Source organism: Macaca nemestrina, chromosome 7, assembly GCF_043159975.1.
Source record: "Macaca nemestrina isolate mMacNem1 chromosome 7, mMacNem.hap1, whole genome shotgun sequence".
NCBI classification, from domain to species: Eukaryota; Metazoa; Chordata; class Mammalia; order Primates; family Cercopithecidae; genus Macaca; species Macaca nemestrina.
Window position 1 is genome coordinate 133,058,162 of NC_092131.1, and position 26,043 is coordinate 133,084,204.

General features: G+C 48.4%; 1 protein-coding gene across 1 annotated transcript in view; it reads left to right on the forward strand.

Annotated features, from left to right (window-relative positions):
- The window catches only part of LOC105487927 (acidic nuclear phosphoprotein 32 family member A), a 40,887-nt gene extending 23,061 nt beyond the window's left edge, over window positions 1-17,826 (forward strand). Inside the window, exons 2-7 of the mRNA XM_011751596.2 lie at window positions 8,795-8,944; window positions 9,182-9,304; window positions 12,116-12,314; window positions 13,673-13,770; window positions 16,260-16,323; window positions 16,591-17,826. Coding sequence (XP_011749898.1) covers window positions 8,795-8,944; window positions 9,182-9,304; window positions 12,116-12,314; window positions 13,673-13,770; window positions 16,260-16,323; window positions 16,591-16,652 — 696 coding nt within the window. The 3' untranslated portion in view covers window positions 16,653-17,826. The remainder of the gene's footprint in view (window positions 1-8,794; window positions 8,945-9,181; window positions 9,305-12,115; window positions 12,315-13,672; window positions 13,771-16,259; window positions 16,324-16,590) is intronic.
- Window positions 17,827-26,043: the final 8,217 nt, after the last annotated feature.

Genomic DNA, 26,043 nt, shown 5'->3' on the forward strand with positions numbered 1-26,043 from the left:
AGTGACTTCCTGAAGGGTACGCAGCAAGTTAGTGGCAAGGCAGACCAGAGCCCAGGTCATCAGAGTGCCTGACAAGTATTATGTGCACTACACCTTGGTGCATCTTGGCCCCCTTTCCTTCTCTTCCCTGGTTATTGTTCACACACCACCTGCTGGGACTCTACTTCCAGTGCCTACCACTTCAGTCTTCCAGCATTCACTGAAGGTAGGAAGGGAACAACCATTTAGAAGAGTCAAGTCTGTGGCTGGGTGCGGTGGCTCATGCCTGTAATCCCAGCACTTTGGGAGGTGGAGGCAGGTGGAACACATGAGGTCAGGAGTTTGAGACCAGCCTGACCAACATGGTGAAACCCCATCTCTACTGAAAATACAAAATTAGCCAGGTGTGGTGGTGGGCGCCTATAATCCCAGCACTTTGGGAGGCTGAGGCAGGTGGATCACCTGAGGTCAGGAGTTCAAGACCAGCCTGACTGACATGGTGAAACCCCGTCTCTACTGAAAATACAAAATTAGCCAGGCCTGGTAGTGGGTGCCTGTAATCCCAACTACTTGGGAGGCTGAGGCAAGAGAATCGCTTGAATCTGGGTGGCAGAGGTTGCAGTGAGCCGAGATCATGCCACTACACTCCAGCCTAGGTGACAAGAATGAAACTCTGTCTCAAAATAAAATTTAAAAAAAAGAAGAGTCGTCGAGTCTGTGAGATTTTCACTGGGTCATGTAACCCGCCAGTTCTAAAACCTTCATCTCCCCTTTTCCATACTGCAGCTCACATCCCCCAGCAAAGCTAGACCCAAGACCCCTCCTTCCCTTCTTCAGACCCCAAAACAGTTCCTGCTCCTCCTGTGAACACTTTTAAGAGCTATACATGCTCTTAAACCAGTCAGGCCTGGGCTAGAGGCTGGGCAATCATGGAAGGCTTCCTGCAGGAGGTAGAACTGACAGGTCCTTGATGTAGAGTCTATACCAGCTGGTAGATAGGAAGGAGGTTTAAGGGGAGGAAGTGAAGGAACAATATCAGGGAGGGGCCCAGCTAGGATTTACCAGCTAAATAGGCCCATTTGGCAAGCCCAAAACTCAGGTCCGGCAGCCACCCCAGCCTGCAGAGTACTGCCCTGAGTCTGTTTCTGGCTGGAGGAACATCTGCGGTGGAACCAGCTCCTCTGCTTTGGTGAAGCAGAAACCCAAGTCCCTCTCACACCCACGGGAGGAGAGAGAGGAAGCCGGTTCCAGGCGGTGCAGGAGCAAGTCACAGGGTTTATGTTAATGAGGGCCCTCCCCGCGCCGGCGGCTTAGCCTATGAGCTGGGGCCCTGGCAGACAGCTTAATTACCGCTGCAGCGCGCCTCAGCTTGTGTTCCTTGGCTCCCTAAAATAATAAGGATGGCGTCACCGACTTCCCCGGGCCATGTGCTCCCCGCCTGCCTTCAGAGCTCTATTGTAGGAAACAAACAACAACAAAAAAAACATCAGAGACATGGATGCTTTTTTCTTGGGGAGATTTTTTGTTTGTTTTAAAGTAATAGGGGACTCTGCCCCTAGTTAAGATTTTAAAAGATCTTTGAGAGGTGTAGAGATCCGGATCTACTACTGTTGAGGCTTCAGGCCTCCTGTTAGCAGAAACTTGAAAGCTGCATGGGTGATCTGTTAATTCCATGGTCTTCCATTGGGGATGTGAGTTCTGATGCCTAGTGGTGGTGTGTTCTGCCAGGAAACGAATCGCCCAGCTCACAGTGACTCTGGGCCCAACTCTGGACCTTGCTTCTTCCTCTGGAAAAAGAGAGCTGAGCTACACCAGAGTTTTGCAGACTGTGGGTCACGCTACACAGATTTTGTTCTAAGTAACATAAGAAAGTAATTGGAAGTGTTAAGTTTTGTTTTCAGTTGTGTCTATGTACACATAAAAACGTGTGTACTGAGCCACGCTGTAAAATGTGGAAAGCCACTGGCCTAGGAGATCCCTAAGACCTTTCTAGCTTTCAAAGTGTCTAACTTTTCTCCCAGAGCTGTTGCTTTTCCCTAACATGGAACCTGACTGATTTTTGCAGGTTTTGCCACACTGGCTGTTCAGCAAAACAATCGATTTTATGGTTAAAACAACAAAATCACAAGCATCTATCACCCCAGTCTAAAACCTCGGTGTCTCAGACAGTTTGGCCTTCTAGCTGAAATGGGATCTGCAACAGGGGATGGCCCATTTAAAAGCTGACCTATTTAAAACCCACGAGCACCAAAAAACACAGGGTCAATTTGATATGAGTCTTCTCTTGTGTGCAAAGACTGGAACCTGAAAACCAAATTGGTCAGGGACTGACAAGGTTGAAACCAAAGCTACAAATATTTACTGAATTCTTGCTCCGTGCAGGAAAAGAAAATCAAGGGTAGTCAGGGTTAGTGTGAAAAACAAAACAAGGTGTGAATGTAAATATCCAAAGGGGTTTGTTTTGAGCACACCATTCCTGGTTCCCCAATAGGTTAAGAGACCTCGTATTTCTGTAAGGAAGCTGTACAGACAGCTTAATTGACTCAAATCTGCTAACCTGCCTTTTGTTCCCATTCTTGTGCCTTGACTGTACACAACAGTAAAGATGGCCGTGGAAAAAGGGGAAGGCAAGTGGCTTTTTCCAAGCTGGGGATGCTCTAAGTACATTCTTATTTAATCCAACCCTAGGTGATGGACATTATAGTCACTAAAGGAAACGGAAGCTCAGAAAGGTAAGCTGGGCTAAAAAGAAGAAAAATTGAACTCGAGCCAGTTCTCTTGGACTCGAGAGCCTGCCTTCTGTCCACCTTTCCATGTTGCCTCAGGAAGTACTAGAAAAAGAAGGAGCAGTTCTTACTGTAAGCTTCCTTCTCTCTGGTCCTGTCCTTCAAAGGGCTCTGTTTCAGGCCCAAACTGTCTACTTGAATCAGGGCCAGCTTCACAGGCATGCGACCCCTGCAGCATGCACTTGGTTTAATGCGCTGCTGTCACTGTCTTGGAATTCTTAATAATTTTTAAGCAAGGGGCTCTGTGTTTTTCATTTTATGCTGGGCCCTGTAAGCCAGTCCTGGCTTTTGATACAGTGTATCTCCTCTGTAGGTCCTTCTGGGTCCCCCTCATCTGCCTTTAGCATGCCTGTTCTATCTGGTAGAGGCATTTGAAGAATGCACCCTGGCCCGGCCCATGTCCTGCTACCTGGCACACTGGACTGGAGTTGTTTACTGGTGGCTGTCTCCTCCCAGCCGGCCACCACACCTCTTGCTGGCAAGGACCCCGACTTTGGCTTACTGTTTCTTCCGTGTCCCCTCAGCCAACAATGTCGCAGGCGTGCCCCATGTGGAGAGGGCTGGAGACCTGCATGCAGAACACTGGGCCAGTCAGGTCGGGGGGAGTGTGCACAGCTGACCTGCCTCTCAGGGGCTTATGCTTGTCTTGGGGCACAAGAAAGACTCCAAAAAAAAAAACACTGGTGTTTATAAAAGGTAGGGTTCACTCAACATTTATTCGTCATACTGTTGAATACGTTTCATGACAGTTTGACTCACCTCTATATTCCCAGTACCTAATGTTATACCTGGCGCAATAAACAGGACATTTGTTAAGCAGTTGCTCTGGTCTCCGCTCCCTGCTAGGCTGATTACGGAGGACAGTCCCTGACCTCTAGGAGGATCGGATGCTTAATACACGATTAAATGATTCATGCAGCAGCTGCCCTTGGTGCCCCAGGATGCACAGAGCTGGGCTGGACAAGGCTTCCTGGGAGGGGAACTGGATTTGTAGGGTAAGAGTGAGAGATGGGGGGTGCTGAGGCTGGATGAAGGGGAGGGAGCTGCAAGAGTGGAGAACCTTGGAGGTCATGTGTAGGAAAACTTGAATTTTTCCCAAGGCAGTGAGAAACCAGGAACGTTTTTCAGGCTGGAGTTTACCCTTTATAGGTTAAATAGATCTCATCATCCCCTTTCTACAGAGGCAGAAGCCTGAGGCCTGGGGGAAAGAGCTGAGATCATTGAGCCAGTTGGGTCCTTGCCCTCTAGGTCGAGGCCTGTTCCCAGTAATCGAGGCTGCCTCTTGACCACTTCCATCCTCATAGTCATAGAGACCTGGTTTGGAGGCAAAAGCAGGCTTGAAGTGACTTGAGGTGACAGTGCAATGTTGGGAACAGAGAGGAAAGGCCAAATTTGAGAGATTTGTAAAGACAAGATTTCAGTTTTAAACAACAAGTTGTTCCTTGGAGTAATCACGTATTTGTGTTTATCATGGAATTTTCAGGTTCCATTGGTGAAAAATGACTGACAGGTCTTTGCTTTGGGGACAAGTTTTTCAGGAAATACAGGACCCCCAGCAATCTGACATCTTGGGAACCTTCACTGCCTCCTCACTGACCTCTCTTACGAGTATGAGGGCCCCTTTTAGGTGTTCACTTGAGGAATGAAGCATTGGGTCCTGTGTAGGTTTCTCTTTGGGGTGTTGGAAAAGCTCCTGATACAAGCAGAGTAATTTCAGTTCAACTAGATAGAGTAACCACATTCGGATATTTTTAAATGGCCAGTGGAATTGGGGAAAAGTCTACGAAAGTACAAATTTTCAGTTTAATTTTAACTTTGCACTTCGCTCACATCCAGGACTTGGCAGGGGAAGTGGGCCTTGATTTTTTTTTTTTTTCTTTTTAAAGCGGAACACACCCTGGATGGAAAAGGGATGTTCTCTTCGCATGTAAGGGTTAGAGCCAAGTACAGAGGAAATGGGTTGGTATTGTAGCAAGAGTTCAGGGGTGGGTCTAGTGTTTGAAACTGGAGCAGTAGGAAAGTGTGGCCCTCGTGGAGGCAGGCAGGGAAGGGGATGGGTTCACAGGCAGCTGTTGGGCTGGCGTTTTTGTTTTGTCCTGTTTGATGCATTTCAGATACTTCACAGCTCACCTGCTGCTCCCATTGGGACCCCTTTTCACCTCACAACAAAGCAGTGGGTCTTTCCCCCATGTGATTTGGGCTTTTTGGTGGTATCAGCAACCTCAGGTCTAAGCCCTGTCCCCTCCCTCCCCTCTGTGATCCCACCCTGCACAGTGCTGAAACCAATCAAGGAGGAAATGCAGAAACAGTGGGGATTCTGAAGACCTCACCTTTAAAAAGATGGGGATTTCCCAAGAGAGTGGAAGCAACCTCTTGCTGTTTGGGGAAGAGCAGGGTCCCAGGTCCCTCTCTGTATCCTTGCCCACTCCTGCAGTGTCATCTGAGCCAGGGCAGGGTTGGGCTCTGTGCTTTGGTTGCTAAGGATGTGTAACCAGAGCAGAGACCTCTGGGGGTGGTGCCCACCTGGTTGGTAGAACAGTTAGAAGAGGAGCTGAAAAGGAACAGTTACAGCCGTAGGGGCGGAAAGGTGTGTTCCCTTTCCTCACCCATCATAAGAGTCATGGCCAACACTTAACAAAAGAAAGGCTAACAAAAGAAAAGCATAACAAATTTATTTAATTAAAGTTGTGACATGAGAACCTTCAGAGAAGATGACCCAAAGACCCAGGGAAACTGCCTATTTTTATACTTCGGTTTGATGAAGAAAAGACAGCCATGAAGAAATGTGACTGGACAAAGGGGTGTAGGCTGAGAGGGAACCCAGAAAGGCCTGTCTGTTCAGATAATTTGTGGCCTCCAGTGTAGCATTCCTTCCTCCTGGATATGGGGCAGGACCTCTCTGGAATGAGGGTCTTCAAGGGAGAAGGGAGAGGAGACAGTAGCCTTTCTCAGTTTTGCTTTGGGAGACAGGAATTCTAGTTTCTGTGGCCTGCCTTGGGGAAGAGAAGTTCTGGATTCTATGACTTCTGGGGAGAGAGGGTGAGATAAATTCACAGAGCTTGCTTCTGAGGCCTTCCAGTCTTCTTTAGTTCAAAGTACCCAGCACGCCAAAGCCCCTTACATTGGGGGTATTGTGTTCTGAGCCCCAACACAGTCAAGAACTTGTAGAATTGACTTGGGGGTCTGGAGAGAGCTTGCGCCTGAGCTTCCTGTCCCAAGAAGCCACCAGGGGCCCCTCCGCATCTTGTGGCTAACACCAGCCACCTGAGTGCAGTAGACACCCACCCTCCTGTGACCTTCTTTTGGGATTTTAGGATAAGCAGTTCGGATATGCCTTTAAAACAGAGAGAACACACCCCAAGGAATGGTTATGGAGATTAAACGAGACTGTGTATGAAGCACCTAGAGTGTGCCTAGCGAGTGTTCGAGAAAGGTACGATGATTATTTTTAATAAAAGCATTGATAGTGGTTGCTTGCATATTGTCCTCGAGAGGAGCAGCCACCAGTTTTGGTGTGGTGGTAGGAGCCGGGGACTGGCCTCGTCAGGACTCCGAAACCTATGTCTATCTGTAGCATTCCTGGGCAGGGGTGACAGGCAGCACTGTTCCTCTCCAGGAAGGAGGCCAACTTCCTAGATGAATTCCCTGGGCTCCCCAGCACCGCACTCTGAGGCCCTCCTCTCCTTGGCAAACAGCAGTAAGAGGAGAAGCCATTGACCTGTCTAGAAAAACCGCATGTCTGCAGTCTTTGAGGGTAGACTGGAATCTCTTCTCATATTTGCCTTGCTTTGGTGGAGCTTCAAGAATTCCCAGGCCTTCCAAGAAAACCAATTACTAAAGAAGACTGTGGGCCATGTGACTCCAGTGTTTACTGCAAACGAAGGAGATGTCTCCCCTCCCCCAATACAGTTACTCTCCCTCCATCTGCACTGGTCCCCTAAGGCCTGGCTTCCTGGCTCTATACTGCTTTCCTGTCCTAGGGCAGAAGGCCTTAGAGGATTTATTCCCAGGCACTCTTGCCATGACCTTGAGAAGGTGGCTTGACCTGGACATCTGGATCTCAGGGACTGAGGGGGTGGGAAAGGACTGAACCTCCCCCTCCCAGACCCAAACAGGAAGGTGGGCCTTGGTGACCATTTCCTAGGCTGAGAACGCCTTAGCTCCAGGAGAGGGCTGCGCTCGCTGGCTCTCCCGCTCTGTGGGCTGTGCTAGATGAAAGCCACAAATTGCTGCTGTCCCTGGCGGAGCGGCATGCCTCCACCCACCAGTGAAGAATGAAGGCAGGGCAGCTGCAGGGCCCTGCAGGACTCTGAGATCCAGATGTACCCCAGTGCTCCCCTGCTCTGCCCACTGGCAAGAGGGGGCTGAGGAGGGGCATAGCAGGCCTCACGTGGACTCTGTTTCCATCTCCTTTCCACCCATATCTCTGTTTGGCCCAGAGATGCCTGAGTAACAGGGGTACCTGGTCACTCTGGGCCCAGAAGGAAGAAGGTAGGCATGTTGGCCTGCTCAAAGGAGCAGGAGCGGCCCTGGACAGGGACAGGTTAGAAAGCCTGGCTGCTTATCCAAGAGAAGAAAAGGCCCTGAGGGGCAGGAGCAACCCTTTGAACAATGCCGTACTGCTATTGAGAAGGACAGGCTTGTACCATGTGACCCATTGGTGAGAAATCAGGGCCTGTGGATGGAAGTTCCAGGGAGGGAGGCAACAAATCCAGTTGACATTGGTAAGTGTTTCCTGGCACCTACTGGGAGCTTGGGCTGCTGCGTCTTGGGCTGAAGGGACTCTTTCAGATACCAGGTGCAGGCAGGGATCACCTTTAAGGTGTCTTCCAGTCCAGAGAGGCCAGGTTTCCCAGAAGCTGGCTGCTCTGGGGCAGGATGGAGAACTCTGGGCCAGCTACCACACGCCGGGTCTCCCTGGCTTACTCCAAGGGTCATTTCGTGCCTGCGACCTGGTTACTCTTCTCGGCCTGTCTCCTTACCTTCATTAGAACCTGCAGTTTCACCTTCAGCTAAGTCTACCTCTTAACAGCCCCGTGAGAGGGTGGCCTTTTATTCGTTCTTTCTACCTCATTAGAAATAAAGGATTTAGGACCCAAATTGTGGGTAAGGGAGCTGAGTGGGGAAAAAGACAGCCACAGAAGTGCCTCCAAAGACAGCCTTTGAGACAGACCTCAGCATTTCATTATGGGCCCATCCTAGGTTTGTGGGTTTCCACTCTCCTTCCACGTCTATGCTGGACCATGAAGAGCAAAGTCTAGAGCTGTGCTATCCAATATAATAGTTACTTGTGTCTGTTTATACTTAAATTAATTGAAATTAAATAGAATTAAAAACTCCATTCCTTAGTCTCACTGGCTACACTGCAAGTGCTCCATGGCCACACGTGGCTAGTGGCCCCTGTCTTGGACAGTACAGACTGTTGCCATCCTTGAAGGAAGTTCTATTGGACAGTGCTGGGCTAGAGGTGGGAGAGTTGGAGGAGCCCCTGGTCTGCTGCCCCTGCCTCAGGACAGGCCACATGGGTACTGCTGTGTGAATGCCAGCTACAGGGGCAGGCTCTGCTGTGATGACAGGAGTGGGTGAAAGCAAATGGGCATGTGGGGGCATTGGGGTGGCGGGCCAAGCCCAGAAGTCCCTAACAACGCTGTGGCTGATGTGTGTGCGTTTTGGGATAATGGGAGAACAGGGTTGGAATGAGACCATCAACCTTGCAAAGGCAGCAGGGCTTACTGGGTTTGTCTTCTGCAGTCCAACCAAGGCCCCTGTCTGGAGTGGCCCCCTGGTTCTGCAGCTTAGCTCACCACAGACTTCTTCTCACCCCAATGTTGAAAAGGCAGAAAAGTCAGGGTGGGCAACTCCATCCTGTGGTCGTTGGCAGCACAGTGATCCGGAAAGCTAGAAGAAGTGATGGAATGACGGACCGCTTCCTGCCTCTGTCTCCCTGTCCCCTAAGGAGTCCTCTAACACCCTTCCCCTGCTTCAGCCCCATTCCTCACCCCCACTCACACAGCTGGGCCTTCTTTCAGGTGAAAGAACTTGTCCTGGACAACAGTCGGTCGAATGAAGGCAAACTCGAAGGCCTCACAGATGAGTTTGAAGAACTGGAATTCTTAAGTACAATCAACGTAGGCCTCACCTCAATCGCAAACTTACCAAAGTTAAACAAACTTAAGAAGGTAAATAGAGTGTTTGGAGTCTGTGTGTGCTGGGAGGCGGGGGTGGGGAGGGGAAGGGTTATTACCTGTGTTTAGGAAGCGTAATTGAAGGGAAAGCCAGGTGCTTGCACTAACATGCCAGACAATTCCCTGAGACTGCTTTCCCTTCTTGCCCGTCTGGGGAAAGCCAGGCAGCTCTGAGCCAGGAGCCTTCATTTTAAAAGCCTTTTCTGATTTTTCTCTCCCTGCCTTGTTTAGCTTGAACTAAGCGATAACAGAGTCTCAGGGGGCCTGGAAGTATTGGCAGAAAAGTGTCCGAACCTCACGCATCTAAATTTAAGTGGCAACAAAATTAAAGACCTCAGCACAATAGAGCCACTGGTAAGTCATTCGGACCCTCCCCTCCCTGCAGGGGTAGGAGGTGGGAGGAATTGGCATCAGCGAATACTACTTTTGCATTTATCCTTTTCCCACTTAATTTCTTTGACTCTCATGATGTGCTGTGAGATAGAATTGAGCTGTTGTTTCTGCTGAGTCCATAGAGAAACTGAGGCCCAGAGAAGTTAAATACCTTGACCAAGGTCACACAGACAGAATGGGCAGCTTTTGTATGGGTAGGGTAGAACCCTAGTCTCAATTTCTGCTCCTGCTTTTCCACTCATAGTTTCTGCTCAGCTTTGGAAACCTGAGCTGTAATGTCTTCAGGTTCTGGGCGTGGCTTGTTGCCTCTTTTTGGGAAGGGAGGAGCAATCCAAGAATTAAACTGTCCCTGGAGGTGGACTCCAGTTTTCTCCTTGGGTCGCTGGCCCCTGAACTGTGGGAGATGAGTCAGTCCTGACATAGAACCCTGGAATGACTGAGAGCCGTGTGGTGTGAGAGCCTCATGCAGGCAGGCCTTCCTCAATGTGGTGTGGAGAAGACTGACCCCTGGTCTCCAGTCCTTGGTGCAATAGTGAACAGGCTCTCAGGGGCCTGGGCAGCGTTTCTGGCTCCTCTGCTCATCCTTGTAGAGATGGACATCCCCTAAGCTTCACCTATTTACCAGCCAGAAAGGGGCAGGTCATGTTCAGAACAATGCTTTCTTTATTACCAGGATCTGATTTGCTGTATTCCTTTGATTTTTAAGGAAATCAACTGTAAGATGTGTCACTGAAAACAACTCTTTTGGAATAGGAAATACTACCACATGAAGTAAATACACCTGTTGTGAATATACATACAGGAGTCACCTCATAAGGCCAGGCGTGGTAGCTCACACCTTTAATCCCAGCACTTTGGGAGGGCGAGGCAGGTGGATCACCTGAGGTTAGGAGTTTGAGACCAGCCTTTCCAACATGGTGACAACCCTATCTCTACTAAAAATACAAAAATTAGCCGGGTGTGGTGGCAGGTGCCTGTAGTCCCAGCCACTCCGGAGGCTGAGGCAGGAGAATTGCTTGAACCTGGGAGGCGGAGGTTGCTGTGAGCTGAGATCGCATCATTGCACTCCAGCCTGGGTGACAGAGCGAGACTCCGTCTCCAAAAAAAAAAAAATGGGGGGCAGCAGCAGCACCTCAGGCATCTTAGAATTGGGGGAAAGACCAGGAGGACAATTGGCCACGTTTGCCAAATTTCCGTTCTGGGTTTATAGGGGAGGTGGGGTATCCCTCAGATTGGGTTGGAGTTTTCAGGGTTTCTGTCCCAAAAGGCACTCCTTGCTCTCCATGGATGCTCATGGGACTTGCTGGTGGCCAATGTGGCAGAACAGGACACTGGCATTTCTTTTCCAAGCTCTTTACCTGTCCATCAATGGCATTGGGGCCAATTAGTAGAATGTACTTCCCACAGAACTTCTTTTCAGGCCTTCCACTGGTCTTCCAGGAGAAAGCCAAACTATTCTGATCTGTCTGGAAGTCTTGATTTTATGTTATTACAAAAGGAAAACGTCTTTGAAGTTCTGTGTATGGGCGAGGTATGGGGATTGAGTATATAAAATCCTTGTAAAACATTGTGATTCGGTCACCATTAGGGATCAGGCACTCAGGCACGCCCATGTTCACACTTTCCACTGCCCCCTGCCCAGATCACCCGTGTCTCAGTGCTTTCCCTGCCCCTGCTTGTCAGTGTGTGTTACCTTACCTCCCTGGGGCAGGAAGCTGCTTTTGGTAGGGGGTGCTGGGCTTGCCTACACAGTCCACTGTCAAGACTTCCCCCCTGCCCTTGGCTTCTGCTGAGAATGACCCAGGTCTCAACTGCAAGGTCGTAGAGAGAGAGAGCAACCTAGCTCCCGACATTGACTCCAAGGAGCAGTGTTTTACTCCCTTGTTAGACCTGGCCCCCTTTGGAATGGGGACTCAGCCTGGGATGGGATTTTTTTGTACCTGGTGCCTCGAAGGTGGGTGAGGTGGGAAGTCAAAATGCAAATCAGTTACTTTCAAGCAGTATGACCCTTCACTTCCTGGGCCTCAGTTTCCTCTACCATCAAATAGGGATAACATTGGCTAGAACCCGTCTGGTGTGAAGCTTTGACAGAGCACATGATGTCAGATACTACAGACAGAATTGGAATCCTCCATCGCTTTTTCTCTTATCCTTTTCTGAGAGGTAGTATTTCAAAGAGTAAGAGCACAGGTCTGAAGTTGGGCTGCCTGATGAATTACCAAATCCTGTACTCTCCATTTCCACATAGGTGAAATGAACTAATAATTATTTCTACCTTACAGGGGTTGTGAGATAAAGTGACTCAGTACATGAAGTGCTATGTTAACTGCCCTCATCATCATCATTATCAGATACAGAAGGAGTTCGTTTGTTAGTTCAAGTTGCTTTTGGTTTCCCTCTCGTTCCTTAGTCTCAGGGAAAGGCAGCAAACCTCTTGGCTCATGCACCAAGAAAGCCCCAGGCTAATTTCAAGTCAATCACTGTTAAGAGAAGCTATAATTGCAAAATAAAAGTGTTAACATTAGATAAGGCTTCAAAGATCCTCCAGTCCAACCCCGTATTTTCCAGATGGAGACACTGAGGCCCACAAATTGCAGGTGATAAGTCTGGGCAAACACTGTGGCTAAGCAGAGCCAAATCCAAGCTTCCTTATCACCTGGAAGTCGTGGTCTGTCCACTGTATCTCATGGCATCCTTGCCTTTTTGCTAGGGCTGTTCCCCCGCCTTCCTCCCACAAATCACTTACTGTTGGTTTCATTTTTCCACTTGCAGAAAAAGTTAGAAAACCTCAAGAGCTTAGACCTTTTCAATTGCGAGGTAACCAACCTGAACGACTACCGAGAAAATGTGTTCAAGCTCCTCCCGCAGCTCACATATCTCGACGGCTACGACCGAGACGACAAGGAGGCCCCTGACTCGGATGCTGAGGGCTACGTGGAGGGCCTGGATGACGAGGAGGAGGATGAGGATGGTGGGTGACAGGGGGTGGCCCAGGGCTGCAGGGGCCCAGCTGAGGCCTTGGGGCTCCTCCTTGGCTTTGCAGAGGTGGGTGGGCTGGGTGTTGGGAGGCCCCCACCCAGCTACTGAAGGCTGGCTGGCTGGCTGGCTGGCTGGCTAGCTGGCAGCTACCTCCTTCCAAAGCTAGGGAGGGGAGTGGGGCTGTCTGCTTTATTTTCCATAGTCCCTAACCTGTCTCATTGGTTGTCTTCCCTAAAAGAACAAAGTATGAGTCCCATGCTCATGGAAATATCCTGAGATTCTCCAACTGCGTAATAACTCCTTTAAAATCATCCAGCTGAATCCCCACTTCAATTTTTGTCCCTTTCCAAAGCCCTTCAGGGAGTGGTATTCTACTGTCATCCTATAGTGTGACCCGCACTTAGACACTCTCTCAGGGAGGGAGGGAGGGGATAGAGAGAGAAGAGGGTGTAGACCCCCCTTTCCTGTCTAGGTATTCAGTAGTGGAGAGGAGGTCCAGAGCTAGAGGGGTTGTGGGGCCCCCTGGTAGTTGCAGCCCACAGCCCCACACTTAGGGGCACTGGCTCAGGTGCTCAGGAGCCACAAGTGCTGGGAAGTTGAGGGCTGCAGGCCGCCTGTAGGGTTCCCTGGCAGTGTGGTGTGCAGTCGCGGCCTACAGGAAGGAAAGAGGGAAAAGAATGGGGTTCTTCGTCCTGTTACATCCCCTTCTCCCTTGCCACCAGCACAGTGCAGCTTTCCCATGGGTCTTCGTGGCCAGATAAAGTTGAGAATGGAGACACTTGCCTGATTGATTCAGATACAGGATTTTGGTTTTCCTTGTTCAATTGGGAGTGTTTTGCAAGATACTCAGGGACCGTGTTTGCCTTGGTGGGGATCTTGTGATATGGCAGAAAGGAGCCAAAACTGGCAGTCCCAGTACCAGGTCCCCTAGGCCCAGCTCAACCAGTGACTCAATGTGTGACCTTGAACAAGTCAGTTCTCTCTGTGCCTCGGATCTCTCACCTTTAATGTGAGGAGTTTGGATTGACCTTGCCGCTCTCCCGGGCCCTGGAACTTATTGTTCCGCTCTGACAATTTCCTGGTGGTCTCAGTGTGAGAGACCTCCAGAAGGGGGGGGTCTTTCACATTCATAACACTTGTGAGGGGGGGCTTATCTTTGGCACAACTTCAGGATGTGTTTAATTATGTCGGCATTGTTTTCATGAGAGTTAGTGTGTTCAATCTTTGGGCTTAGGTGGGTGTGGCAGGGTCGTGAGCCCCACACTGAAGACGCTACAGGGGCCTGTGCTGTGTGGGGGCGGAGCCAGCTCACCACTAGTTCTGTTTCCATTCCCCATTTCCATTGCACAGAGGAGGAGTATGATGAAGATGCTCAGGTAGTGGAAGACGAGGAGGACGAGGATGAGGAGGAGGAAGGTGAAGAGGAGGACGTGAGTGGAGAGGAGGAGGTAAGGAGGCTGGGCTGGGCTGGGCTGGGCAGGGCCACCGTCTGCCCCTTTGAGGCAGTCCCACTGACTGCCTCTGTGATCAGTCTTGGCAACCCTGGAGCCCTGGTTAGGAAAGTCGCTCCCCCGTGGGTAGTGAAGTGAGTCCATTTCAGAGCCTTTCACTGGACTGTTTCTGGGGAGACAAGACTTGCAGCAAGCTCTGGGGAGGCTGGATCAGAAGAGGGGAAGAGGATTTTAGAGGCAGGGACTGAACCTGCTGGGGTAAGCCTGGCCATTGTTTCTGTGTGAAGAAGTACAGAATGCATGACCCCATTTTCTGCCTTTTGCTTTCATATGCTAATTAAGATATTCATTGAGCACTTAAACTGTGCTGGGGAAAACCAAAGACTGCCTTGAACTGATAGGTAGCAGGATAACACTGCTGGATCCCAAATCAGAGAGTGACACTATGGAAATAGAGCGTCAGGAGTTGGCCATTTTCCTAAACAGATTGGCTGGTTCCCAGTTTTTTAACAAGATCTGTGAGGGGGTGAGTCCTAGATCTACCACTCACTAGCTGTGTGTCCCCGGACAATTTACCTGACCTTTCTGAGCCTATTTCTTCATCTGTAAAACAGGGATCATGATAGCTTTCTCACAGGGTTGTTAAGAGGATAAAGTGAAGTGTAAGTAAAATGCTTAAGGACAATGTCTGACAAGGGGTAAGTGTCTGACTGCTTATTGTAGGCGTTCACACCCTCCTCCAGGTTCCTGGCACTGTGTTGGGTTTTGTGTTTGTGTGTTCTGAGTCTCTCTGTAGCAGAGTCATTTTCTATAACTTGCTCAGAATTCTAAATCAACTCTTGCTAATTGCAGAAGTTAGACCTAGAGAGTTTTAAAGTGACAATAGCATGGACAAGGTACCTGTGTCCCCTCCCAACTCCCCCCGCAGTTTCCTGTCTCCCTCAATGGAGGATGCAGACACATCCGCTTGCCACACGGACTCACTCAGATAGTGTCTTCCAGTTTCAGCCAGCCGGCCCAGGCTTGAGAGACACAGGCCAATGACAATAGAAAAGCGGAGGCCAGGCGCGGTGGCTTATGCCTATAATCCTAACACTTTGGGAGGCCGAGGTGAGCAGATCGCTTGAGGTCAGGAGTTCGAGGCCAGTCTAGGCAACATGGCGAGACTCCTTCTCTACTAAAAATATAAAAATTACCCAGGCATGTTGACGGACACCTGCAATTCCAGCTACGCAGGAGGCTGGGGCACGAGAATCACTTGAACCTGGGAGGCAGAGGTTGCAGTGAGCCAAGATGGCACCACTGCACTCCAGCCTGGGCAATAGAACGAGACTCAGTCCAAAAAAAAAAGCTGGCGAGATGAGCTTGGTTTCTGTTTAGTTGTGCTGCTGGCTTTGTCTTCTCCCTAGGTCTAGACTCTTAGGCTCATCTCTAAAGAATATTGTATTTTAAAAATAAAGTCTTAGTAAAACAGGTTTCCCTAGAACAGGGCAGTAAGTTGTATTGGCTAATAGCTGTTTCGTCTTCCCCTTCCTGTCACAGAAGTGCTGCATGTGGGGTTTGGCGGCGGTGCAGGGCGGGGAGGATTGTGGGGTTTTTTTTGTTTTTTTTTTTTTTTTGAATAATCTCACTGACCATCTGCATATTTCCAACTTTCAGTAAAGGAGAGCTTATACATGCAGAAAAACCCAGAACCTTAGCAAACAGACTTATGAGGGAACTCTTTGGTGACATTTTAAAAGAATATTTCCCTTGACAAAAAAGAAGTCTGTCACCAAGTTCTTTTAAACTTCAGGAACTGGGTTTAACAAGCAGAGGTTCAGCTTGCATATACTTTCAGGAGCAGAGGAAAGCCACGGTCCTGTGTTGAGAAGGAAAGTCGTATACCTTGCTGAACCTCAAGCTGGTTGGCAATGATGTCCTCAGGGGGGTCTTGAATTTATCTTCCCCATCCCTTCCAGGTGGTCCAAGTTTGCAAGCTAGGGAAGGGACTGGATCGGGTGACATTGGACTTGCCCACAGAATCTGGATTTGCTGAAACTGGGGTCTTCCCTTGAAGCCAAAACTAGATTGAGGACAGATGCAAGAAAGGATGGCCTACTTTGCACGGCAGGGAGTCTGCTCGGGAACTTGCTCTCCTCAGAGAACGCGCAGACGGGAAAGCTGCCTGCCTTACAGGGACTTCAGATGGGAGTTCTTAACCTGGGTGCTGGAATCCATCACCCCCTGAAACTGCTTGCAAATATTATAAACAATGCGGACATTTTCTGGAGAAGGAGTTCAAAGCTTTCTGCAGATTCCCCAATGGGTCCTTGATCCAAAATAAATTAAGAACCTTTGCTTTACATTCCTCCCGAGATGGCAAGTCTTGGTGGGGGCTCTGAGAGGCTGGGGGTGACCCCGGCCTTTTTGTGCTCTGTGTGGCTTCCTCAGCGTGTCTCAAGGCGGGGCGTTTCTAATGTTCTGGTGTCCGTCTTTTCTCCTAGGAGGATGAAGAAGGTTATAATGATGGAGAGGTAGATGACGAGGAAGATGAAGAAGAGCTTGGTGGTATGGCAGCCTTTTTACTCTCAACTGGTAGCAGCCTGGCCCTTTTACTTTGGCCTTAGATCGCTGAGGCTCTGAGTCCCCTGGCAGTGGGCAGGACACTCCTGTCAGAGGCCTCAGGTTCCCCCTCCAGCTGTGCAGATGTCTTGCCTTGGTTTCCAAGGATGGCACAGCTTGGTAGTCGTGGGCCCCGTGGCTTCTCATTGGGTGGGTTGAGTTAAAGAGGTGGGATTCATAACTAATCTAAATGCCACTTTCTTGCTCTTCCAGAAGAAGAAAGGGGTCAGAAGCGAAAACGAGAACCTGAAGATGAGGGAGAAGATGATGACTAAGTGGAATAACCTATTTTGAAAAATTCCTATTGTGATTTGACTGTTTTTACCCATATCCCCTCCCCCTCCTCCAATCCTGCCCCCTGAAACTTATTTTTTTCTGATTGTAACGTTGCTGTGGGAACGAGAGGGGAAAAGTGTACTGGGGGTTGCGGGGGGAGGGAGGGCGGGTGGGGGTGGAATAAAATACTATTTTTACTGCCACTCTTTATTTTTTCCCCCTACTTTTTCTTTGTGTCCGGTTTTTGTCCCTGTAAATGCGATAGCTAAGTACACACTAAGTGAGCATTTGTTCCTGACTCTCAAAGAGGATGGTTTGGAGTTCTCTTACGTTTCCTGGTATTTCCCAAGTCTCTTGGGTTGGGTGGAAGGCTGTGGCTGGTCTCAGTTTGGTTTCTCAATGCCCAGGAGGGGCTGAGCACCAGCCATGTTTTTTTGCTTTGGTTCATGTGATACCTACTTTTCTCGGGCCTGCTAGAGGCATCCAACGCCCTGGTTTGTAAATAGCAACCTAAAGGCGTATTTTGGCACTGGTCTGGGGACATTCCCCATCTCTCATCCCTTTTCCCCCTTCACAGATGGTGGTGGGCTTCGCTCTACAAAGAGGACTCTGATGTTACTCTTGAGAGCTTATGAGCCAGAGAGCTGAAAACGGCAGGCTTGTAAGTTACAAGGAAAATGGATTTGGTAATTAAAATTAAAAGAGAAGAAACACACCCTCAAACTTCAACTTCTTTAAAAGAAAAAAAAAAAAATACTGTCCTATCTTGTTCTGTAAAATATTAGAACGCTTTGTTTTACAAAAATGATGAGAGAATTCTTCCACATGTACTTCTGTGCTTAGAACATTTTTACAGTCCTAAGCGCTGGAGACGTTGCTGCATGTCGGCTGGGTTTTTTTTTCATACACCCGAGCACGGAAAAACTAACGCAAAATTGTATTTTCTTACCTAGTGGAAATCTGAAATGACTGCAAATTCCTAGTGAATGTACAGGTTTGCTTTCGTGTCCCTCTTCTGGTTGCTTTAGAAGTGACGTGTAATTTCTGAACCCATGTTTCATCTGTATAAAAGAACATCTGCACCAGTTTTTCTCCTGCCCCTCAGAAGAGCCAAACTTTGAGTTTTATGTCTGTTTGTCATTGATAAATTTCAATAAATCTTTTTATACAATTTTTTTGGGGATGGCTTCTTTGAGTCCAACAGGCCATTGATCTTGTCAAGATGCATTCCAGATGAACTGCTAGGTGAGGGGGAAGCTTCATTTTTGTTACCTGACAGAATAGCTTTTCTTATGAGATATATATATATAATGTGATACTAAGTTTGGATATTTTTGGTCTTAAAGCAAGACTCAGTGGTGTATCTTCATTAAAAGCTTCCTTTAAAAAAGTTACAGAGTTACTAAAAAAACAAGTACCCAAACAATCAAGTTGGGCTAACCTTGGAACCTTGTTTTGAATATCTTTCATTGTTTTGTTTGTCGTATTGTAAAAAGAATGTATGGTTGAAAACTCAGGAATGTTTATAAAACAAATTATTTCACAAACCCAGAGGTTTACATATGGTGTTTTATTTTGTTACTTTACTTAACAGTATTAGAATCATTTCCTTGTACCTTTAATTTTCAAAAGCATGTATCTTAAATGGCTACATAGTAGTCCATCAACTATATTCTGATTTACTTAATTCTAACCAAATGGTTAGATGTTTTCGTTATGTCCAACTTACCCCTAGAATGGATATTGTTATATTACTACTTATTCATACTTTTTGTGGATTTCTTAGTACAAACTCTTAGAAGTAGTACAGTCATTGGACCAGAAGCTGAAAACATTTATGAGGCTCATGTACAAGGTTCCATGTTTTCCAGAAGAGTTAAGCCAATTTACTGTGGTGGTTTATACATGTTCACATGTACTCATTCTTATGTATTCATTCTTTATAGCCTTGAACCCACAACAAGCCCTAATTCCTTACAGTGTCTTATAGTTATTGTGTGATTCCAGCAGTGTAAAGTGTTTCCAGAAGAGTCTGTGACCCACCTCACCCTCTGGGTGGTACCCTGGCACCTACTGCCCTTTGGAGCAAGCTGCCTGTGGTTCCAAGCATGGGATGGATGGGATGGAGAAGTGACCTCCTCCGGGCCAAGTGCTGTGCTAATAAGCACCTGGGCTGTGAAAATGAACTAGGCAAGCATGTTCTTGTGCCTCTCAGAGTGAAAGAACATGGAAGTGGGGTGAAATTGAGAGATACTCTGGTCTGGCCTCAGGTTTTCTGACCCTGACTTCCCTCCATGGGGCCTTTAAGGATCAGGTGACTAACAGATACAGCAATAAATACCATAGGCCAGGCACGGTGGCTTATGCCTATAATCTCAGCACCTTGGGAGGCCAAGGCGGATGCATTGCTTGAGCCTAGGAGATTGCTTGAGACCCACGTGGGCAACAGAAGGAGATCCCGTCTCTACAAAAAATACAGAAATTAGCCAGGCGTGGTGGTGCATGCCTGTAGTCCACTTGAGCAAGGGAAGTTGAGGCTGCAGTGGGTCATGATCACCCCACTACACTCCAGCCTGGACGACAGGCTGAGGACCTGTCTCACAAAGAAAGAACTAAAAAATGTAAGGAAAAAGGGAAGGTGGTGAACAGGTTGATGTTAATGGGCCTCGGGGAGGAGAACCCTTTCTGTATTGATCATGCCAAGCATTCGTGTTAACCCTTGAGGAAGATCGTATTATGCCCATTTAACAGATAAGGAAAACAGGTCAAGTCACTTGGAAAAAGTGGAATCAGCATGCAACCCAGGCCCATCTGGGGCTATTTGCATTTCGTGGAACTTACGAGTGGCACAGAAAGCTCAGACAAAGAGGAGAGAGGGGCAGGGCTGGCTTTTCCTGAGCTCTTGCTATGTTCTAGGCCCTTTGCTTCAAATGCAGCATCTCATTAATCTTACCGAATCATCACAGCCACCTTAGGTAGATGCTGTTACCCTTGCTACACAGTGGCTTAGAGGGTAATGCCCAAGGCCATACAGCCAGGAAGAAGAGCACCATCAGGAACTAACCAGGTGTGCGATTCCAGAGCCGGCCCTCTTGCCTGTACCATAAGTGCCTCCCACGTCCTGACTCCTGCTCCCCAGATCAGACCACTTGTGTGAGTGAGGTGTGTTGGAGTAGTTCCTCACCCTGACCATCACGGCTTCAGCGAGGGAAGTTTCACCACTCAGTGTGCTAGTAAATACCATAGGACAGACCCCTGAGATAGAAGGACTTAGGTTTCTAAGTCACCCCGTGCAACCCTCTTATTTGACCAAAGAGGAAATCGAAGCCCAGAGAAGGCAAGTGACGTGCCCAAGGTTTCACTGCAGGGGAGTGACAGCCAAGCCTGGAAACCAGGACTCCCATCCGTGGGCTTCTGCACCGTCTCACACACAGCTGTACTGTTTGGGTTGGGGGAGGCCAGCTGCAGTGAGAAGACACACCATGCAGTGTGTCTTCCAGGAAGGAAACAGCTGAGCCTTGAGTGAACAGGATATAGTGAGTGCCATGGCCAGGTATGTGTTTTAGGTGGCTTTGGAATGCATCATAGGTTCTTGCTATTCACAGTGGAAAATTTGGCTCCCTGACATTGTCCTATCTGACACTGATCACCACTGAAGGGCTGCGTGTTTCCTGGTGCAGACCGGTGCCTGGAGAGGACAGTAATGACGATGCTTCTTGATTATGAGCTACTGTGTGTAATGTGCTTTCCATCCATTGCCTCCTCTAATCTTTGCGGATTTCACAGAGGAAACCGAGGCTCAGAAAGTGAGACAACTAGCCCAGCTAGTAAGTGAAGGGCCTCAAAACGACATCCTTCTGACTCCAGAGACCTTGTTCTTAGCCACTGTGTTCAAAGTACCAGGCAGATGAGGGAAGGGGGGTTGAGCAATTCAGTTTGTCTCATTTGCTGACTTGCAAAGGCTGTTTTTATCCTGGTTTAGAAACTCATTGTTCATGGTTGGAAGAATTCCCACAGTGGGTCTCTAATAAGCAGCTTTGGACAACAGCAGCTCTAAGTCCCTGGTCCAGCCCTTGGACAGGCCCCTGGGACAGGCCGGCCCAAGGGTGAACAGGCCAAGGAGGGGGCTGGAGATGGTTGCACCGATGAGGGTGGGTCAAAGGCTGGGTCATCCGACTGAGACCCTCAAGTCTGGCGGTGGTCGCACTAGCAGAGGAGAGATTGCCAGAAGCTCCGGAGTCACTGAGGCATCTGGAGGCTGCTGGCTAACTGCAAACTGGGGAGCTGATGCAGGGAACGTCCGTGGGGCTGCCTGCCAACCATCCGTTTTTCTTGGCCTAGCAACAACTCCAATGGACCATTGGAAAGACTCACATGGATATGGACCATTCTCCACTCCTGAAGTTCAGATGGGCTGGCCCCCATCCCTCTGGGTCTTAGGTAAGCAAGTTATTTTGTCCTGGCCAATCAGCCTAGTCCAAATCCTAACCACAGTGACTGGTACAAGGAAGGACCTGAAACCCAAATTGGTCAAATGAGGCTTGCTGCCTGAAATCTAGAAAACAAGAATCTTCCCATGGGAGGTGCTGGGCTAGAGGATGGAGGCCTGGAGTTGAGGAGGCACAGCACTTGGATAGAGCCAGGACAGAGAACCAGCGAACCTCCAGGTGATCCCATCCCATCCTGGGAGTCCTGATGAGTGCAATGAAGTGAGGACTCCAACAGATACTTACAACTTACTGTTTGCCAGGCACTATACGTTATTATTCTTGTGTTTCATCATAACCCTATCTGGTAATCATTATTATCCACATTTCAAAGATTGAACCCATCTAAGCGCTCAATATTGGCTGCTTAGTGCCAGACACAACAATAAATGCTTTATAAAAATCAACCTAGTGTTTCCCAAATTTCCCTGATAATCCCTGGGGCCTGTCAGACTGCCAGGCCTCATCCCTGGGAATTCTAGTTCAGTAGCCCTGGACTAGGGCCCAGGAATTTGTGATTTTAACAATACCCAGAGGATTCTCATCATGAGGGAAGTTTGGGAAATGCTGCATTAAACTCAATAGCCACAGCTAATATGGCCATACTCATTTAAACAAAAAAGTGAGGCTCAAAGAGGTTAACTGACCTGCCCAATATCACACAAGTGGCAAGCAGAATTCAAATCTGGGTCAACATGTCTTTTACACCTCTTGTAGAAAGGGGATGATAATAGCCAACTGTGTATCTCACAGGCTGTGAGATGATGGAAAGATGGTGTGTCAGTCAGTTCTTACCTCACTCTAAAGAAATGCCTGTCTGGGTATGGTGGCTCATGCCTGTAATCCCAATACTTTGGGAGGCTGAGGCAGGCAGATCTCTTGAGCCTAGGAGTTAGAGACCAGCCTAGGCAACATGGTGAGACCCTGTCTCTACAAAAAATACAAAAATTAGCTAGGTGTGGTGATGTGCACCTGCAGTCCTGGCTACTTGGGAGGCTGAGGTGGGAGGATCGCTTGAGCCTAGGAGGTCACGACTGCAGTGAGCTGTGATTGCACCACTGCACTCCAGCCTCAGCAACAGTGCAAGCAAGACTCCATCTCAAAAAAAGAAAAGAGTTTTAATTCGCTCATGGTTCTGCAGGCTGTACATTAAGTGTAGTCCCGATATCTGCTCGGCATCTGGTGAGTCCTCAGGGAACTTTTTTTTTTTTTCTGAGACGGAGTCTCGCTCTGTCGCCCAGGCTAGAGTGCAGTGGCCGGATCTCAGCTCATCGCAAGCTCCGCCTCCCGGGTTTAGGCCATTCTCCTGCCTCAGCCTCCTGAGTAGCTGGGACTACAGGCGCCCGCCGCCATGCCCGGCTAATTTTTTGTATTTTTTTGGTAAAGACGGGGTTTCACCATGTTAGCCAGGATGGCCTCGATCTCCTGACCTCGTGATCCGCCCGTCTCGGCCTCCCAAAGTGCTGGGATTACAGGCTTGAGCCACCACGCCCGGCCTCCTCAGGGAACTTTTACTCATGGTGGAGGTGAAACAGGAACAGGTCCGTCACATTGTAAGGGAGCAAGAGAGAGAAGGGGGGATACCTTGCTCTTCTAAACAACCAGATCTCTGAGCGAACTCAGAGCAAGAACTCACTCACTACCATGGGGATGGTACCAAGCCACTCGTGAGGGATCTACCCCACCCAAACACCTTCCATCAGGCTCCACCTCTAACAATAGGGATCACGTTTCAACATGAGATTTGGAGGGTACACATATCCAAACCATACCAGATGGGAAAGAGCAGTGGAAAGTGAAAATTTCTATTTTTTTAAAAAGTATGGTAAAGAAGCCCAGGCAACCCAAATATTTTTTGTAACAAGGAGAAAACAAAATTTTCAATGGCCCTTGGTAATTAAGACAAGCTTCTTAGAAGTTTTCCTCCCTTCCCCTTAAAAATTTACATTAGCAAAATCCACTCTGTTGTTTTTTGTTTGTTTGTTTATAAATGTAAGGGATACAAGTGCAGTTTTGTTACATGGATATATTACATAGTGGTAAAGTCTGGGCCTTTAAGTGTAACCATCACCTGAATAATATACATTGTATCCATTAAATAATTTATTTGTATCAACCACCACAGTCATGATACATTCCATGGACTATCTTGGTTATAAAAAGCAATGGATTTGCCCTCTGGGAGTATCCTAAATCTTGCTGATGGCCTTCTGCAGGTGTTACACATTTTGGTGAGGCGCTCAGGAGTCAGGAGACCTGGATTCTCATCCTAACTCTGAAACTAACTAGCTGGGTAGTCGCCAAGTCACCTCTGTGTCCTACAAAAACAGTGATGCGAACTAAATGACTTTGACAGTCTTAGTCGATAGTTTGTTGTATTATTTCCCTCATTGCCCTGGGGCCTGTATTTACATCTATTTTGAACACAAAATAAAGCATTCCCCTGCCAAAACTCTGCAGTGGCAGTAGGAAGGGTCAACGTGGGAGAAATAGTAGCCTCTCTAGTGAGGCAGGAGTGTTTTGATGGAGAATTTGCAAAACGGCTTTCTGAGGTCTCAAAGTGTAGACCGATAACCTGATCTATACACACCTACAATTGCCTGGGTAATCCAACTGGCTCAATAAGGAAGTGTAGATAAAACTAATCTGTCTTGAGTGCCCCTTATGTGCCCAGAACTTGACACACATGATCTCATGTAATTCTCACAGCAGAATTCTACTTGAAGTAGCTATTATGATTTCCACTTTCCAGATGAAGAAACTGATGTTCAGAGACATTATGTTAAGTTGCTCAAAGTCACACAGCCAGGAAGGCACCAGCTGGTATTAGAACCCGTAGCTTCCTGGTCTAAAGTATGAAGCTGTTTCCTCAATTTTTAGGTCTTATGCAGCCTACAACGAACTGCAGCAAGATTCATCTCACCCAAATCTTGGCTTGATTAATTTCACACCTTTTCTCAAGAATCCAGCTCTCAGGCCCAGCACGGTCCTCCCACTCATCTCTGCAGTTCTCCAGACTTCCAAGCCTGTGACAAAACCAGTCTCTCCATAGTCCCTGGGAACAGATGTCTTGCAACAAAAATGTCTTGAACCTCAGGAACAAGGATAATGGATCTCTGCTTCTGGAGAGAGGGACACTAGATGTTGTGAAAGATCAACAGCAGCTCCTTTCAATGCCTGAAAAATAGGAAGAGGCAACACAGTTGGTGGTACCATCCTAGGCTAGAGCTAGGAAGCCTGTGTCACCTTGGACTAACTACCTCTCTCTACTCTCCACCTCCCAGAGTGTCAGGAGATACAGGACATCCATGCATGCTGATAGGAATGATCCAGTAGAGAGGGATGCATCGACGATAGAGGAGAGAGGGGGAGAATCTTTTTTTTTTTTTTTTTTGAGACGGAGTCTCACTCTGTCACCGAGGCTAGAGTGCAGTGGCCCAGTCTCGGCTCACTGCAACCTCCACCTCCTGGGTTCAAGCGATTCTCCTGCCTCAGCCTCCTGAGTAGCTGGGATTACAGGCACATGCCACCACGCCTGGCTGATTTTTGTATTTTTAGTAGAGATGGGGTTTCACCGTATTGGTCAGGCTGGTCTCAAACTCCTGACCTCATGATCCACCCACCTCGGCCTCCAAAGTGCTGGGATTACAGGCATGAGCCCCTGTGCCCGGCCGAGAGGGGGAGAATCTTGGAGAAATTCAGAGGCATGGGTTCTAGCACATAAATAGAAGTTTGACCTTTGGAAAAGGACAGGACGCTTCATCCTTCATAACAGGAGAGTAGGAGAAAGACTGTAGGTACAGGTAGGTGGGCAGATTCGGTGGAGGGAAGATGGGAGAGTTCATGTTGGCTTTTAAAGGAAATGTGAAGCAAGGTCATCAGTGGGAGATGGGGGCACAGAAGGGCAGAATGGGAGTGGGAAGTTTGAGAGATAGGAGGCATGAGAGTTGTTTTGGGGGCGGGAAACTACTACACCAGGGAGGCATGGGAGAGCTAAATGCCCACTTATTTGAGACCAGTGAGCATGATGTTAAGAGGAGGCCCATCATCATGGCTCAGCAGCTTGAGTGCAGGCACCAAGGAGGCAGACAATTGCGTTAACTAGCCAGATGATTCTAATGAGTAAAGCGCAGGCCGTGGAGGATAGGGCATTTAGAAGACTGTAAGGATGGACCATGAGTTCTAAGCTGGCTAGGGAAGGAAGTGAGTCCGCATTGATAGTGAGAAGGTGGGGAAGGTCAACAGATGGACATGTGCTAGGGCTGAAGGGTTGCTGGGGTGGGAACATCAAGAAGGTCAAGGTGAGAAGATGGTGAGAAGGTCAAGGATGTGACCATGGGAGCAGGTATCTCATAGGATAGAGGAGCTGACCTTCACTGGACATGAGGAGGTTGCAGAACTGAGAAGTTGAGGTATTGGACAGTTCATTCTTGAGATTGTTGACATTGCTGAGAATGATAATAGGAATAATACTAGAAAAAAAAAATGAATCAAAGCTAGTCCTCATTCATGCAGAGGCCAGTTGCAGCAACGAAGAGGCACTCATGCCTCTTTGAAGGAGGAGGGAGGAGCCATGGAAGCAGTAATGTGGAACGAAGAACAATGCCCCAGTTCCAGGCTCTGGGGCCCAGGAAGGAGGGGCAGCCGTCCCTCTGGCTTCCTCATGAGAAGTCTGCAGGGGGAGTGGAGTTATCAGGCAGGGAGCAAAAGAGGAGGTTCAGCAACTGCTTATCAATGGACCACACATGGTCCCAGCAGGTTGAGGACGTGGAAAAAGTAGAAAATAGCCCTTGTTTTTCCCGCTATAATGTTCATGTATTTTCTTAATTAATTTTTAGAGACAGGGTCTTGCTCTTTTGCCCAGGCCGTAGAGCAGTGAAGTGATCTTAGCTCACTGCAGCCT